Source organism: Lotus japonicus, chromosome 6 (assembly GCF_012489685.1).
Source record: "Lotus japonicus ecotype B-129 chromosome 6, LjGifu_v1.2".
Lineage (NCBI taxonomy): Eukaryota > Viridiplantae > Streptophyta > Magnoliopsida > Fabales > Fabaceae > Lotus > Lotus japonicus.
This window is the reverse complement of record NC_080046.1, coordinates 65,904,992-65,920,110: the sequence shown is the minus strand read 5'-3', so window position 1 is coordinate 65,920,110 and position 15,119 is coordinate 65,904,992. Positions and strand designations below refer to the sequence as shown.

At 36.2% G+C, this 15,119-nt stretch overlaps 2 protein-coding genes across 12 annotated transcripts; both read right to left on the bottom strand.

Moving 5' to 3' along the window:
* Positions 1-1,086: 1,086 nt before the first annotated feature.
* On the bottom strand, positions 1,087-9,706 carry LOC130726834 (uncharacterized). Of its 11 annotated transcripts, XM_057578156.1 has the most exons (14): positions 9,430-9,706; positions 9,265-9,341; positions 8,575-8,726; positions 8,294-8,486; positions 7,563-7,898; positions 7,374-7,469; positions 7,144-7,260; positions 6,882-7,048; positions 5,270-6,779; positions 3,049-3,254; positions 2,707-2,804; positions 2,323-2,552; positions 1,968-2,030; positions 1,087-1,560 (listed from the first exon to the last, which is right to left on the bottom strand). In XM_057578156.1, the coding sequence occupies exons 9-10, from the start codon at positions 6,318-6,320 to the stop codon at positions 3,250-3,252; spliced, it is 1,056 nt and encodes a 351-aa protein (XP_057434139.1). In that variant the 5' UTR covers positions 6,321-6,779; positions 6,882-7,048; positions 7,144-7,260; positions 7,374-7,469; positions 7,563-7,898; positions 8,294-8,486; positions 8,575-8,726; positions 9,265-9,341; positions 9,430-9,706; the 3' UTR covers positions 1,087-1,560; positions 1,968-2,030; positions 2,323-2,552; positions 2,707-2,804; positions 3,049-3,249. The 11 variants fall into 11 exon arrangements, with proteins under 11 accessions (XP_057434139.1, XP_057434137.1, XP_057434135.1 ...); XM_057578154.1 differs by lacking the exons at positions 2,707-2,804; positions 3,049-3,254; XM_057578152.1 differs by lacking the exons at positions 5,270-6,779; positions 6,882-7,048; positions 7,144-7,260; ... (4 more) ...; positions 9,265-9,341; positions 9,430-9,706 and having other exon boundaries at positions 2,323-2,381; positions 2,506-2,552; positions 2,699-2,804; positions 3,049-5,263.
* Positions 6,626-9,279, bottom strand: LOC130725800 (sucrose synthase-like). The gene is made up of 9 exons (XM_057576989.1): positions 9,265-9,279; positions 8,675-8,726; positions 8,575-8,626; positions 8,294-8,486; positions 7,563-7,898; positions 7,374-7,469; positions 7,144-7,260; positions 6,882-7,048; positions 6,626-6,779 (listed from the first exon to the last, which is right to left on the bottom strand). Exons 1-9 carry the CDS (start codon positions 9,277-9,279, stop codon positions 6,626-6,628), a joined length of 1,182 nt encoding a protein of 393 aa, XP_057432972.1.
* Positions 9,707-15,119: the final 5,413 nt, after the last annotated feature.

Sequence of the window (15,119 nt, the reverse complement as noted above, 5' to 3'; positions counted from 1 at the left end):
TATTTTCCTGTGACAACTGTGTATAAGCTGTAGTGGTTTTCTAACTTTTATTGTTTACCAGCCAAAGATTGCGTCCAACAATTCAAGAGATTATTACATCCTAGATTAAATCTCAAGCAGAGCTTTTGAGTTCGTCAAGGTCTAGAATTGTTCAGGGTTCCCGAGCTGGAACAGGTGATCTACACTTTATACAAGGTCAACTGGAAAGCTATCAGTTGCCAAAACAAAAAACGTAAGAATGGAATATCTATTGCTGGAACATTGTTGGCTGTGAGCCCTGTATCACCTCTTATGGCCCCTGGCGGGAAAGCACATGTTGCTGCAAAGGAGCTTCTTGATTCAATTTTGGATGCTGTTGTTCAAATAATTGGTGAGACGCGGTAATTTTATTATCTGTTCTTTATTGACTAATCATTATTCTTTGAGAGTAAATTTGTCTTGTGTGTCATTCTCTAGAGAACCATGTCGCTGTTGGGGAGCTCTTGGAAGCAAAAGTCTGTCGGCATGCTGACATGAACACACCAAAATCAATGCCAGTAGATGTGAATTGGAACCCTGATTCTGAAACCTCTCAAGCCACAGGGGGTTACAGCTTAGGTTTCTCCCTTACAATGTTACAGACTTACAGGTAATATCTATGTGGAGGCCATTTTGTTGCAAGATATTTGATAATAGATTTTAATGACATATAAGTACTAATTTAATATGGCTAGACATAGTTTCACTACAAAAAAAAAGTTATTTAGCAGGGTTTTTTTTTTTGCATTAAGTGGGGGTTTTCAACCCCCGCGAGTTACTTAGCGGGGGTTTTGGAAAATCCCGAAGTTACACTCCCCACAAATCATTAACGGCGTTTTTCAGCAAACCCTGGTACATGCATATACATTTAGCGGCGGTTAAACCTCCCTTATCTGCAAGCTTTTTTTAACGGGAGTTTTCAACCTCCCTTAAATGCAAGAGATTATTTACAACTTTACACCTCCCTTGGCTACCAGAGTTTATTCTATGGACATTTTTAACCTTGTTCAAGCTTAGCTTTCATGTGGGAACTTCTCTATGGGAACTTCAGTACATGGATACAGTCTCTTGAAAATTGGAATAACAAACTAATAGAATGAGTACATAAAAAATATGAACAACACAATGAATCTAGGAGACAAGCTAGTCTTAGATCCTAGAGCCTCATATTACATTCTCACAATTAAAAATGCACAGTTCACACAAGAAGCCAATCGGTGCAAAAGGAAAGAAAACATACCACAAGTACCATGTCATCAATCCCTTTAGTAGTCAAAACAACATCGGCTCCAGCTTTTAGTAGTTTTCCAATACGTTCCTTTGTTGTATCAGCGTCTCTGCAATTGGGGGGGGGGGGGGGGGGAATATAATTTGCTAAGTTTTATTACAGATATTATTGTCATGAATCTTCTCAAGACAAAGTCCATTGTATTCCCTTTGCCACAACCATTGAGGATGCCATAGATGCCGTTGTTCAGATTTGTCACCCCTGCATGCATGTGGAAGGCCATGAAGTTTCTCAACTTCGGCATGGGAAGGAAGCTGAGGAAATCAATACAAAAAGTTAATGAATTTGCTGATAATGTTATCATGACAAGAGAAATGGAGCTCACTTTGCAGCATGAGGGGAACAATCACAAAAAGCAAAAATCAGACTAGTTAACTGTGTTCATGAGGCTCAAGAATGAGAGAGGAAAACCGTATTCAAACAAGACAAGAATTTTGTCAAAGAAAAAAGAAGCATCATATTTAAATTAAAAATTAAAAATAACTCAAAATATATGCAGGTGAATAAAATACAAAGAGGAAAAAAATTTCTAAACTAAAACTGATTTGAAAGAAGAATTAAAATTCAAAGTAGAAAATGAATTAAGTAAATGAATTAAAATTCAAAAAGGAGGAAAAAGGATAGAGTAAGGTACATAATCTAACTAAAGCAGAAAATGAACCTTCTTCAGATCCTCAAGAATGCAGGTAAGCAAATACTTCAGTTATCAGGAACAAGCATAGACCTGCAGAAAGAGAGAAAGAAAAAAGTAGCACAAAAGGCTAGTGAGTAAGCCAAATCATAAGAGAGATACAGGCCAGTGTTCTCAAGTAAATACACTCTGCTTTTGTTGTTTGGCAAGGATCTGATTGTCCAAGAAGAAATAATCAGAAAGAGAAGTTTTTTTAATTGAAATGTGAGTGATATTAATTATATCCTTGAGCTGCCAAAGATATAAAAATGTGACTGCAAGTTAACTCAACCAAAAACCAAAAAGAAATAATATATCAAACACCGATGGTATCATAATTGATTACCTATAAGAGGTGTTGATGCTTTAGCAATGTTTAACTCACTTCGGATTAACCACCTAACTCTGTCATGTTACAATTGCAAGAGATTCAGAAAGGAATGAGAAATTTTAACACACTTAGAAAAGTGAGTCAAATCCAATCTCCATCCGCATTAGAACTAGTTGATAATCCATGCATAAATCATACTTAGAAAGTTTATTCAAGTCACACACTCTTCTCATGTAGTCAAGCACCTGCAGGTCCAAAACAAGAAGTTATCTAGCAGAAATACAAGTTTCAGGGTCTAACAATTTTTTTTATACGCCACTCATTGCATTTATAACACCACATCCAAAATAGCCAGTTATATATATTTAAGGCATTGAATAGGATTAGATACCCACTCACAGAATGAAGAGTGAAAGCCCTGCAATCTCACTGTAAACCAATTCCAAGACCTAATTTGCACTAATTCAAACACTCTTTCCACCTCCAAATCAGATCCCCTAAAAATTAAATTATTCCTGTCAGTCCATAGCGAGCACAGACAAGTTGATATACAGCTTCTCTTTCATCAGAATCAATTCTGAAACTCAAAAGCTATTCAATTCACCTTAGCTTCTTTTTCAGAATTGATTATGACTTCAAAAATCAAATTGTAGTAGAGTTTTTAAACACGCAAGTATTGTTCTGCATGGCAACAAATAACAAACAGAGCGAGGGAGTGAGAGGGATAGAATAGAGACTAACATGTGTTCTTCATTCTCTACTGAGCTGTATAGAAGCTCTTCAATTTCAGGGTGGAAGGATGTCAACCTACGGCTAGTTTCAGTGTACGGGAAGTAAACGGTCTGATCAGCTCCGGGTGAGACAATGTTGAACTTTGGATCGAAGACATCGATACCGTGGACAACTCAGTAGAGTCCAGGAAGGGTGAAGGCGGTGTGGCTCTCATACTGTTAGGAACCAGAAAATAGCACAATGACTGAGAGTGAAAATAGGGTAGATGAACACTGAATCCTCTGGAAAATACCCAGAAGCAGTGTTTTAGGGAATTACAAATAACAGTAGAAAATTAAAGATAAGAAACTGAGGCAATTCAAGAGTGCCTCTACTCTCCCAAGCCTAATCCCAAATCAAGCCTAACCTCTCTCTCACAATACACGCTTATATAGCCATTCTCACCTCAGCATTCTCTCTCTTTCACACTCCTAGCACCCTGAAGATACTGCCACATCAGCTTGGCAGTTATCACTAGTGGGAATCAATTTTATTTCCCTTTCTACCCTTCCTAACAAATACCTTAGCAATACTAGGACTACTAATATCTGGGTTCCTATCATCTCTCCCTTCCTCAAAAACATCCTTGTCCTCAAGGATGGAAGTTGGAAACATTTCTTCATGGCTGCCAAGGACTCCCATGAGCTGTCAAAATCAGGTAGGTTCTTCCACTTCATTGGCACTTCCCTATCTCCCTGCTGTCCAGATCTTGAAATCAGTAGTTGTTCAAGTTCAGGTTGCAGTTCCCCCTCTTCATTTAAGCAAGAGGGAAGAGGTTGACTCAGTAATACACCTCTTGAATCCCATTGTTTGAAACAAGATGTAGACCAAGTCGTTGCTGAAAAATAAGAACAACCTCCAGGGTCCCATGTATTCATCTTGCATTCAATCGCAACAAGCAACCCAAGCAATAAAGTCTTAGCTTCTATCATATGTGTCCAGGACTTGCTAAAAATTTCCTCAGCAAAATCAGCTTGTGTGCAAGCATAGCAGACAGCCTGGGCAACAAGGTCAGGTGTCCTCGCCCTTCTAGAGATGAACATATGGCTAGAGATCACCGGTTGTTGTTCAGTCTCTTCATTGGCCCTCTTGACATCAAGTGTACTACAAGTCATTGTGGTAATAATGCAAACAGCTGTGTTCTTCATTCTTACTCTTACTGTAACTATGTCACCTTCCCCCTCAATGAGCTTCTGAATTTCCTGGGTCAACCTTCCGTATTCCAACGAGCAAATGACATAGGAGGGGTCCATGTGCTTCTCCATTGGAATGTTATTTGTGTTTTTAGCATCTGCTTTAACAACTCTCAATATCATGTAAATTACACAAGAGTCTAGTAAGCATGACTTAGAATCTTTCTGCCAATTCACATACCAAATTCCATCTGTGTTGTGAAAGGAAACAGCTTGTACCCCTTGCTTGATCATCTCATTAGGAGTAAGAGCTTTTAAAGTACTGCAGAATGGTATTTTAGATTGTACCTGGAGCTGTATTATTGTTGGAAAATCCACATCTATACTCACTTCTACTGAGAGCCTTCTAATCCAGGGAAAATGCAAACCCGAACCAGTTGTGGCTACTTCAACAATAGCAATTTCAACCCGATATATCTGAAGTGTAGCAATTTCAACCCGACATATCAGAAGTGTGAGAATCCATGAAGAATTCATGTTACACTTTTCAGGAGGATGAGGCAATTCCACCACGCAATTTTCAATTTCCCAGTATAATTGCGCTGCCATCATGTTATCTTCTCCAAGAACCTCTAAAGGGCCTCTTAGAACAGGTCCAGACCCAACCTTTCTATTAGTAAATGCTGATAAAATTAGATGTTGCACTCCCATCAAATTTCCCAATTCAGACAAGTTCAAAAAGCTTTGTCCACAAACTTCCATGTTTGCATTAGAATGAATAAGAGATGAATCTATGAGAACTTGTAAGTTGCTAGCCTCCAAGAAGGACATTTGGGCAATTGAAACACGTTTAGCACCCATAAACATCTTGGGGTTCAACCATAGATGAACTATGACACATGTAAGAAGAACTCTACATATCTGATTCCCTTTTTGAGAAGGCTTATTTCTATTTTCAGTTATTGGGCCACAATCTATTGATTCATATAATGGGCCCAAATTTTGTAACCTTCTCTCTATTTTGCCAAAAGCAATCAGAAGTTTAAGAAGCAAATTACCTGTTGCAACACATCTACTATCACGTTGGGCCAGGCCCATTATGCTGAGAGAAGGGTCCAATTCCTGTTTCACCCATTTTGCCCATGCACTTGCCTTCAGACGTCTAGAAACTTCTGCTATCTTCTCTCTCATTCTCGTCGCCGGTGTAGCCTTGTCCTCCGACCTCGCCGGCGCCGGCGTTGTGGCATACGCCGCCGGATTACCTCCACAGTCCAAGTACTCCGGTGGTTTTGGTGGTGGATGTTTTTGAGTTTGCTTCCATTTTGCTCCTCTAAGCGTCTCTTCAACCACCGCATGACACGACTTATCTGGTGGTTGTGGTGGTGGCAAATTGGCCAATCCGCTTTCCGTTGCCTGCAGAGTATACAACCGTTGGTCGTAAACTGACCTTGTCCTCGTTATGAACATGGGCGTCGCCGATGTTAGCGCTGCCGCATCGGCCCCACGATATGATTGGTCTGGTGGTACTTGTTCGATCTTCTTCTCTTCCTGATTTATCATCTCCGGTGGTGGTGGTTGCTTGACACTTAGCATCACTCCCGCCGCCTCACCTCTTGATTCCTGAAGAGTGTCGCAGATCTGGAGTTTCGCAGCAATGGTCATCTCTTCCATTGCCACGATGATGTTCTCTGTCAGATCCTCTTCAGTTTCCTCATTCTCTGAAATCCGGTCACCTTCGAACCGTTCATCACCGGTGCAACGAAACTTGACCCATTCTTCACACCAATTTCTTCTCAGTTCCAGGTTTGTGGCTTTGGCTTTTCTGGTTTCATCCGTCTGCTTTTCTTCCTCCCCAGTATCTTGAACTGGATCTGGCAGAAACAAATCCGAATCTGGTTCGAATTTTCTCAGTAGAGCTATCACAAAATCCATCCATGTTGCCCTCTGATTTCTTCTTTTCCAGTCGTTCCACCAAAGGAGCGCATCACGCGTCAATGCCTTCTTCGCCGCTGAGAATTTCTTCACCTCTGATATTCCCTTGGCCTCACAGTACTGCTCTACGGTGATGATCCATCCATAAGCCACTCTTCCATCAAATTCTGGAAACATCTTAGCAAATCAAAGGCTACCACAGCACCTAGATCGGTGCTCTGATACCAATGTTAGGAACCAGAAAATAGCACAATGACTGAGAGTGAAAATAGGGTAGATGAACACTGAATCCTCTGGAAAATACCCAGAAGCAGTGTTTTAGGGAATTACAAATAACAGTAGAAAATTAAAGATAAGAAACTGAGGCAATTCGAGAGTGCCTCTACTCTCCCAAGCCTAATCCCAAATCAAGCCTAACCTCTCTCTCACAATACACGCTTATATAGCCATTCTCACCTCAGCATTCTCTCTCTTTCACACTCCTAGCACCCTGAAGATACTGCCACATCAGCTTGGCAGTTATCACTAGTGGGAATCAATTTTATTTCCCTTTCTACCCTTCCTAACAAATACCTTAGCAATACTAGGACTACTAATATCTGGGTTCCTATCACATACTGTCCAACAGTATCCTTGCTGCACAAGTATGTATACAAGAATTTAAGTAAGTAATCAATACATGAAAATTGTGAAAAGGAACCAACATGGTGTGAATTATAAAGAGATAGTATAGTTCACCTTCCAGCAATCTCTTGGAATGTACTGGTGATGATGAAGTCAGTGTGGTTCATTGCAAAGAGATCAGCTGTGAATTGGCATGAGAAGTGATACTTCTCTTCGAATTTCTTCCAGTAGATGTCGGATTCGGGGTATTTGGTCTTCTCAAGTGCATGAGCAATGGTACACTACAATGAACAAAGGGAAAACAACATTAGGCCTTATAGTTCCAAAACATAGTTAACAAAAGTTTACAACTTAAAACTGATCTAGTAAGTATTACCTGAGTAACACCCAATTTATGTGCCAATGAAGAGGCAACGATGTTTCCATCACTATAGTTTCCAACGATCAGATCAGGCTTCCCTTGCAACTCTTTGGCAAGCTCATGAGCAACATCCTAATGACAAGAAATAATTAAAATCAAGGTCAAATTCAAATAAAAACATCAAAATTGTAGAACAGCATCAGAATCAACTGTAGACAGATTTCTAAACATGCGACAGGACTTACAATGAGAATGCGAGGAACAATATCCAAGCCTTGTTGCTTAATGCGTTGGAGCATCTCATTCTCCAATGCACGCACTTGATCCAAGATGTACACAACCTGGATTAGAGAATAAGTAAAGCATGTAAGTTAACCATGAAAGGTAAATTAGTATGAGAAATAGTACACATGGAGCATTTCATCTAAACCAACCTGGCCACCAGTATCAGGGTATCCCAAGACATTGTCTTGAGCAAAGTAACCATGGGGTGAAAGGATCACCACATTAAAGACCATAGGGATTCTTCCTAGGAAAGTTTTGAGGGTGCACGGGTCAGGTGCCTCAAGAAGATCCAAGAGGAGTTGAATGGACTCAAGGACACGCTCAGCAGTGTCACCCCACCCTCTCTCCAAACCAATTTCCTGGAACCTGTGTTCAAATTCTGAGTAAGGTGTCTCAAGAGGAAGTGTGCCTAAGAACTCTTCAGCTTTCCTCAGAACATGTTGGAGAGCATTCGGGGTTTGAATCCTGTCATTCAACATCAAAGTCTGCAAATGCAAAGAAATCTTTGTCAATAAACTCAAAACGCACACACAGTGCATATGTACAGGAATGAATAAATCATCTTAATATAAAGATAGGATTGGAAGTATTGGATTTATATTCTAGATCTGGTTATTAGACATGGTTCAAACATGGATGTAGATATTCAGGTCATAAATTCATTGAAGAATATGCCTTACAAAGCAAGTACTCTTAGATGTTACTAATAGCATGTTTAGATCAACTCTATTTCATCAGAATCAATTTTGAAACGCAGAAGCTACTCACAGTTTTAGAATCAATTGTAGAATAGTTTCCAAACATGCACTAAATATGGATGATACATATGCATACATGTCACTACCATGAAAAATTACAATCAACGACGAGAAACAGGTACCTTTCCATTGTAGTTGTGAAGTCTGAGAAATTCCAGAAGTGGATGCAAGCTCTCCTTGTCATGGAAGAGTTTAGCAGAAAGGTGGCGATTGAGGAATTCCACACCATTCCCAATTGACTTGTTCAGGGTTGGGCGAGGAAACGATGCATTAAATGGTTCAAAGTCCAACACAAGCACAAAGTTGCCATTAGAACTACAACAAGATTGAGACAAACTCTTACCATTTGAGTAACATAACAAATTACACTGGAAAACAAAACTTAAAGGCTATGAAACCTTACCTTCCATCAACAAGTTCCTCCTTGAAGTGTAGAAACTCAGCAGGTTGCAACTCTTCAACAACAAGAGAATGCACATTCACTCTCAAATACTCTCAAACACCAGGCCTTGGACGAACAGCAAGAGCAACCCATGGTGGTAAAACTATGGCTTCCTAGAAAACATTGGAAAACCAGAAAATCAACCAAAAAACACAATCATAGCTTGCTTAAGAACATCATATTCAAGGAATTAAAATCGAAATCTAACTCGAATTCTAGGAATAAAAGCAAAAGATCCGTTCCCTCAAACAAGAAAATCCAAAATCTAGCAAAAATATTCTTCTGCCTATGGTTTTCCTACTTCATTTTCTCCTTTCTTCCTCTCTAAATTAAAAGATATTCTCAAAGGAAAAATATAGAGATACAAATACAATAGTAGTATTACCGTATCAGAAAGCATAATAAAATCAATGTCGTTAGCAGATCATAAACACAACACAGTACACACACATAATTTCAACAGAGAGAGAATTGATTCGAACTGATTCAGATCTGATTATCCATTAAGCTATTCAAACCTAAACCGTTTTCAATCGATGATAATAACTCCTAGTGAAGCAGTATAAATCTTAAGAGGAGCGAAATCTCCAAATCAACTAATGAAAACCTAATTTAGAAATCGGATTCGGTTAATTAAGAAAAAATAGGTACCGGAGAATGCGGCATGCGACGTTGTAGAGGTTGTTGAGTCTCTGAGGGATGCATCCATGAGAAAATCGAAGAGAGAACTGTGAATGAAGAAGAAAAAGCGGTTAGTCAGCTTTTGAAGTTCGTTTAGCACAATTAAATAGTAAAGAAAAGCAAAGTAGGTCATACCGACGGCGGAGGAGGTTGCTGCTACGGCGGCGTGCGGTGGTTGTGGCCACGGAAATGGAAGCGAACGGAAAAACATAACCAACTTGAGATTGAGGAATCAGGAAGAGGATTGAGAGGAGATTTTAAGGTTTAATCGAGAGTGCAAATCAGGAGAGTGAAATCGGTGGAAAACGAGATCAAATCGGTGGAAATCGTGAGCTTCCATGGATGAACGTGTTCTTGTGAGAGTGAGACTGAGAACAAGTTCTGTGCGAGTGTGAGAGTGAGATCAGAGTTAATTAATGAAAATTTTGCGGGGTTATTAAAACCCCCCTTAACTATTAAAAGTTAACGACATTTGCGGGGGTTATTGAAACCCCTGCTAAAATACCGCCACTAAATAACTTTTTTTGTAGTGTTTCATGGTCTTTGATGCTGACCTTTCGCTGATATGGATGAAGTTTTAATATGGCTAGACATATTTATTGTGTAGTTAATGAAGTCTTAATACACTTGTATTTGTCTTTACTCTCTAAATAACTTCTGTCAATTACCAACTTTGCTGGAGGCTTATGGCGATTGGACTCATGGTTGGTTATATATCTAAAATTATCTCCTCATGCAAGATTCATTTGAGCTTGAAGTGTGGATAATGCACATGCTCACCGCAACTTGTGCTTGAATAATAGGGGGGTCAAGGATTGGGCTCTTAGCCACTTGGTCATAGAGGATTTATTGCTTTGGTAATGTATCAATGATTACGTCTCTCGTAAGCTTAAGCTGCTAGATGAAAACTCGTGAATAGTTTTATATCCTAGAAGGTAGATGAGAAGATTGACATGCTTGTTAGCGAATGTCTCTTAGAGCTCGGGTCTGGGGCTAACACAACCTCAAAAGCTATCTTAGGGGTGAGGTTTGCCCTAAGGATAACTTTGGCCATGTAATCCCGAGTCAATATGGGACCTCAAACTCTCACACGGAGTGGTGGAGCGTGAAGTTTTTAGGAGTTGACATCTTTGAGTGGCCCATCTATAAATAATAAATCTAGGATATGCTTTGATATCATCTTAGAACTCATGACCAGTCTCAACTCTACCCCAAAGGCTAGCTTAGGGGTGAGGATTATCTCATTGTTTATGAGGATTACTTTGATCATATCCATAGTCAATGTGAGGTGTCAACACAGTGTGAAGCTCAAGACACTAGTTGAAAATATTACACTTCTTGTTAGTTGTTGAAATATCTTTTGCTGTAACTTGGTCTTCCTCTTTTAGCTTTCATGTTTTATTTGATTAATATTGTTTCTGTTGAAGTTAATGGCAAAGGGGCACAATAATATTTATAAACTGACAGAACCTAATATATATTGTGTAATTTGTATGAAACAAATGTCATTCGTCAGCCGGAGAGTGAGCTCCAACTTCTCCTGCTGAAGGACTCCCTTGTAGTGTCGTAGTTTTTCTTTCTCTCGTCTGTTAATTTTCCGATGTAAAAAAAAAAAAAAACAAAGGGGGCCTGTTTTATGAAATTGATGTATCCTAAAATTTATGGTTTAATGTGGAGTATAATTTAATCCATTTTTATCTTATCTTTCAGCTTATGTTTCTTCTCTCTCTTTGTTTCTTTCTAATAATAGAGTGAATGCCAGCAACTTATATGTGAAATTCTGCGGGCTACTCCTGAAGCTGCATCTGCAGTCTGCAGATGCTGCTGTGCAAACGGCTAGGCCTGCAAGCAAAGTCCCTTCCAAAGATAAAAGGCAAGTGACTAGAATTTCTATTGATCGCTGTGCAATTCAAAGTTAAATTTTTGAAATATTGTATCGGGGTCCTTTTGCCACATGAGTTCGTAACTTCTATGAATAAAGAATATACCAAGAAGCTGGCATCTATCTATCTATAATATACTAAAGGAAGGTTTTTTTCTAGAAGGTTTTGCCACGTGTCACCCTCACATCATCCCAATAAAAAATATACAAATTTTGTTTTTCAATATTAAATATGCATTAAAGGGTATGGTATATGAATTGGGTGGAATGTTCATTGTGGAGGTATAGTCGTGTCTATTATTTTTTGGAGGGGTATTACCATGTTTAATATTTGTTCAATCAAATCAATCTTTAAGTTTGGCAGTGGCAGTGGCTAAGTTTGTTGTGCTGGTAGTTCTGGGGAATCTATGCGTGAATAGCTCGGAAGGATTTTGTTTATGAACTGGCCTTTGAATGGGGAGTTGAATGTTGGACATTGGTTACTTTATGTGATATTTTGTGTCATAAAAATGGGTTGAATACAGGCTGCTTTTGCTTTTTCATGTTCTTTTTTTCTGGGGTGGTTGTAATGGTATGGCATGGTGTATTGTTCATTTGCTTTTTATAGTTTGTTGTACTCTTTTTCCTACTCTAGGTTTTTTCCCATTGGGTTTTACCTTAGAGAGGTTTTAATGAGGCTCAAACTATAGGCAAGAGTTGGGTTGCTTTTGGTTGGTTTTCAAGTTTCATGAGGGTGTTGTTCTCATGGAGGTTTCAATATTAATAAAGTTAATCTTTTTGCTGTCAAAAAAAAAATTATGCATTAAAAAAAAAAAAACAAAAAAAAATTTGTTTTCTTAACTTTGAAATTTAATACATAAATTTTGTTTTTCAATATTAAATCTGTATTAAAAAAACAAAAACAAAACAAAAATTGTTTTCTTAACTTTGAAATTTAATACATAGTTTAAAAAAAATCTTTTAAATTGACCATGAGTTTTGAATTTTTTTTATTATAATGCTATAAATTGTGTACATATAATTTAATTATAGTAATTTAAGACAAATTTTTTATAGATTGACCACAATATTAAAAAAAAACAAAATCTTTTAAATTGACCATGGGTTTTTAATTTTTTTATTATGATGCTATAAATTGTGTACATATAATTTAATTATAGTAATTTAAGACAAATTTTTTATAGATTGACCACGATATCAATTTTTTTATAACAGTGCTATAAATTGTGTCAAGCAAGAAGTACTGTGCAATACACAGTGTGAGGAAGAAAAAAACGGGTTGTCTTTATGATTTTCTTTTGCAAATAAGTTTTATTCCTTCTTTTTGGTTGGTTTCTCTGAATTTTTAAGACTTTTCTCCTTGATTTGTAGGTTGAAGTAAATAACTACAGGTTCTCAAAGACAGGTTCAATCGTTGATCGGTGTGGTTACTTTGAGAGACTTGACGAAATCACTCAGGTCAGGTCAGTGCTATGATATGTCAATCAAAAACTGATGTAGGCTTGATTGGCTTTCTCTACCTTTCTTCACCCCATGTTTACTTTTCTTTTTTTCAATATTATATTTATTCATTCAAACTGTGACTCTATTATTATATATTAAAAAAATTTATTTCTTCCCCTATCCCATACCACGTAGGTGCCCCAAAATCATTTTGTTTCCCTCTAAAACAATAGAGAATATATGTCATATTCCGTCAAAAAAAATTATATATGTCATATGAATCAAATATAAATTTCCACTATTTTTTTTATTTTATATGAAATGAATTAATAATTATAATAATGAATAAAACCAGTATTTATTATTGCTTTAAATAACATATTCAGTGGCAAGTAATACATTGTGAAATTTTAAATCTTGGACGAACATAAATTAAAATCTGATAATGCAAAAATATTTGGAAATTTAAAATTACAGTCACATGTCTTTAAATGTTAAAAAGGAAGTTTTGCTTAAAGGTTTGAGATTAAATATTTTTTTGAAAAAAATAAATAAAGAAAAAACTTTAAAATATACTCCTATTTGACGGAATTAAGCATAGTAGTTTATTTTATAAAAAATATATAGTTTATTTTTATGCCTCCTACGTATACAATTCAAAAATAAATTGCCTGAATTCAAGTCGGTACTCAACATACATGCAAAGTCTTGAAGGGTCGTAAGGGAAAGGAGGGCCTGGAGTTTGGATCAGGGTGGAAAGAGTTTTGCACATCGAATGACGTCCGTGAAGGGGATATATGTTGTTTCAAGTTTCAACATATAGAATCAAATATTGTTGATGTATCTATAGTCTATCCAGTGGTTTAAGATTTCGAGCAGTGTTTACATTTGGTTTGTTTTGTTTTAGGTTGGTTTTAATCCACTACTCTATTGAACTATTCAATATGAATTTTAATTATTAAGAAAATTGTATATTATGTTACATTAATTTACTTCTTATAAATTTCTTTCTTTCTTTTTTCATACTTACCTCATTTGAATGCTAATGCTTTCTAATTAGCTAGAACATGACATACCTTAAAAAAAGGCTATAACTCATGAAAAGGTAAACAAGTAAAAATTTCAAATTTAATTCAAAATGTTATCATGATCGAAAATAACAACAATAATTTTTTTTGGTAAACACATAACAACAATAATGATATAAAAAAAAAGAATCAAACAATATTTGTTCAAATTTATTTGATCACGTTCCAAAATTTAAGTTTGGTGGACCATGTGGTGGTTAAATTTTGAAGTTTGCAAAATTTAATGATATTGATTAAAAAAATAAAATTTATATCTTTCTAATTTCAAAAACATTTATTGTTTCTTTTTTTTTATAACAAAAAGAAATGTATTAGATAGAGACCAAACCAACAAAGGCATAAATGTCTCCATGCCAAAACACACCTAGAGATTGAGCCTCATTAAAACCTTCAAAAGAAAAATCCAATGGGAAAAAACCAGTGAAGGAAAAAGAGTACTACAATCACTAGATAGGCAAGGGAACAAACAAATATTCAAGAGGAACAACTCATCCCTTTACAACAAAACATGCACTCATGCACTAACCTTCCTAAATCAAACTGTAAATAAAAAACAAGCACCCGCAGGCCTAAAATTTATTGTTTCTTTTTTATGATTAGTTTTAATCAAAATAATATTACTTAATCAAATTTGAACTGCCAATTTGATACGTTCAAAAATCATCTACTTGAGATCTTGGATGTAGTAAACATGAAAATTTTTGTATGCACCTATTATTAAATCTATCTACAACTATTAAAAAAAGGTAATTTTTAGAATATTTGTTTAATCTCTAACAAAATCCATCTCGGTTGGAATCAATAAAAAAGTAAAATTAAAAAAAAAACTAATTTCATTTAATTACATTGCGTATTATAGTTTAGATTGAGAATTAAAATTAAATTAAATTCGTTTACTTGCTCTTATAATTACTCTTTGGGTTTTTATATCGAAGTGTGGTCTATGATTTAGACGGGAAAGTGTGGAATGCCACATATTTCTAAGTCTTGATTTAGACTGAGTTGAGTCCAAAGCTGTTTAGGTATTTAAATTTTAGTTCTTACTTTTTAAATATTTAAATTTTAGGTATCCAATAATAGCTAGCATGAGCAAATCACACAAGTGGATTGGACACCACATTTTTTGATGTATAAGATTTTTCACTTATAAAGTGCTAAACACTCCTCTAATCATCTAATGTGAAACTTTCTCAAACATAGTATTTTCCAAATATTACAAAGTGGTTAAAAAATATAAATTTTTTGATAAATTACAAAATAGTTAGGGTAAAAATTTACATAAAATATTTTCATGTTTAAAAAAAACAATATCGGTATTTCATTTTTTTATTTAATTCCGTATTTAAAATATTAATTTATAACTTTTGATTATTTATGATGTATTTTTGTTTCTGCTTCTTTGATATATTTTC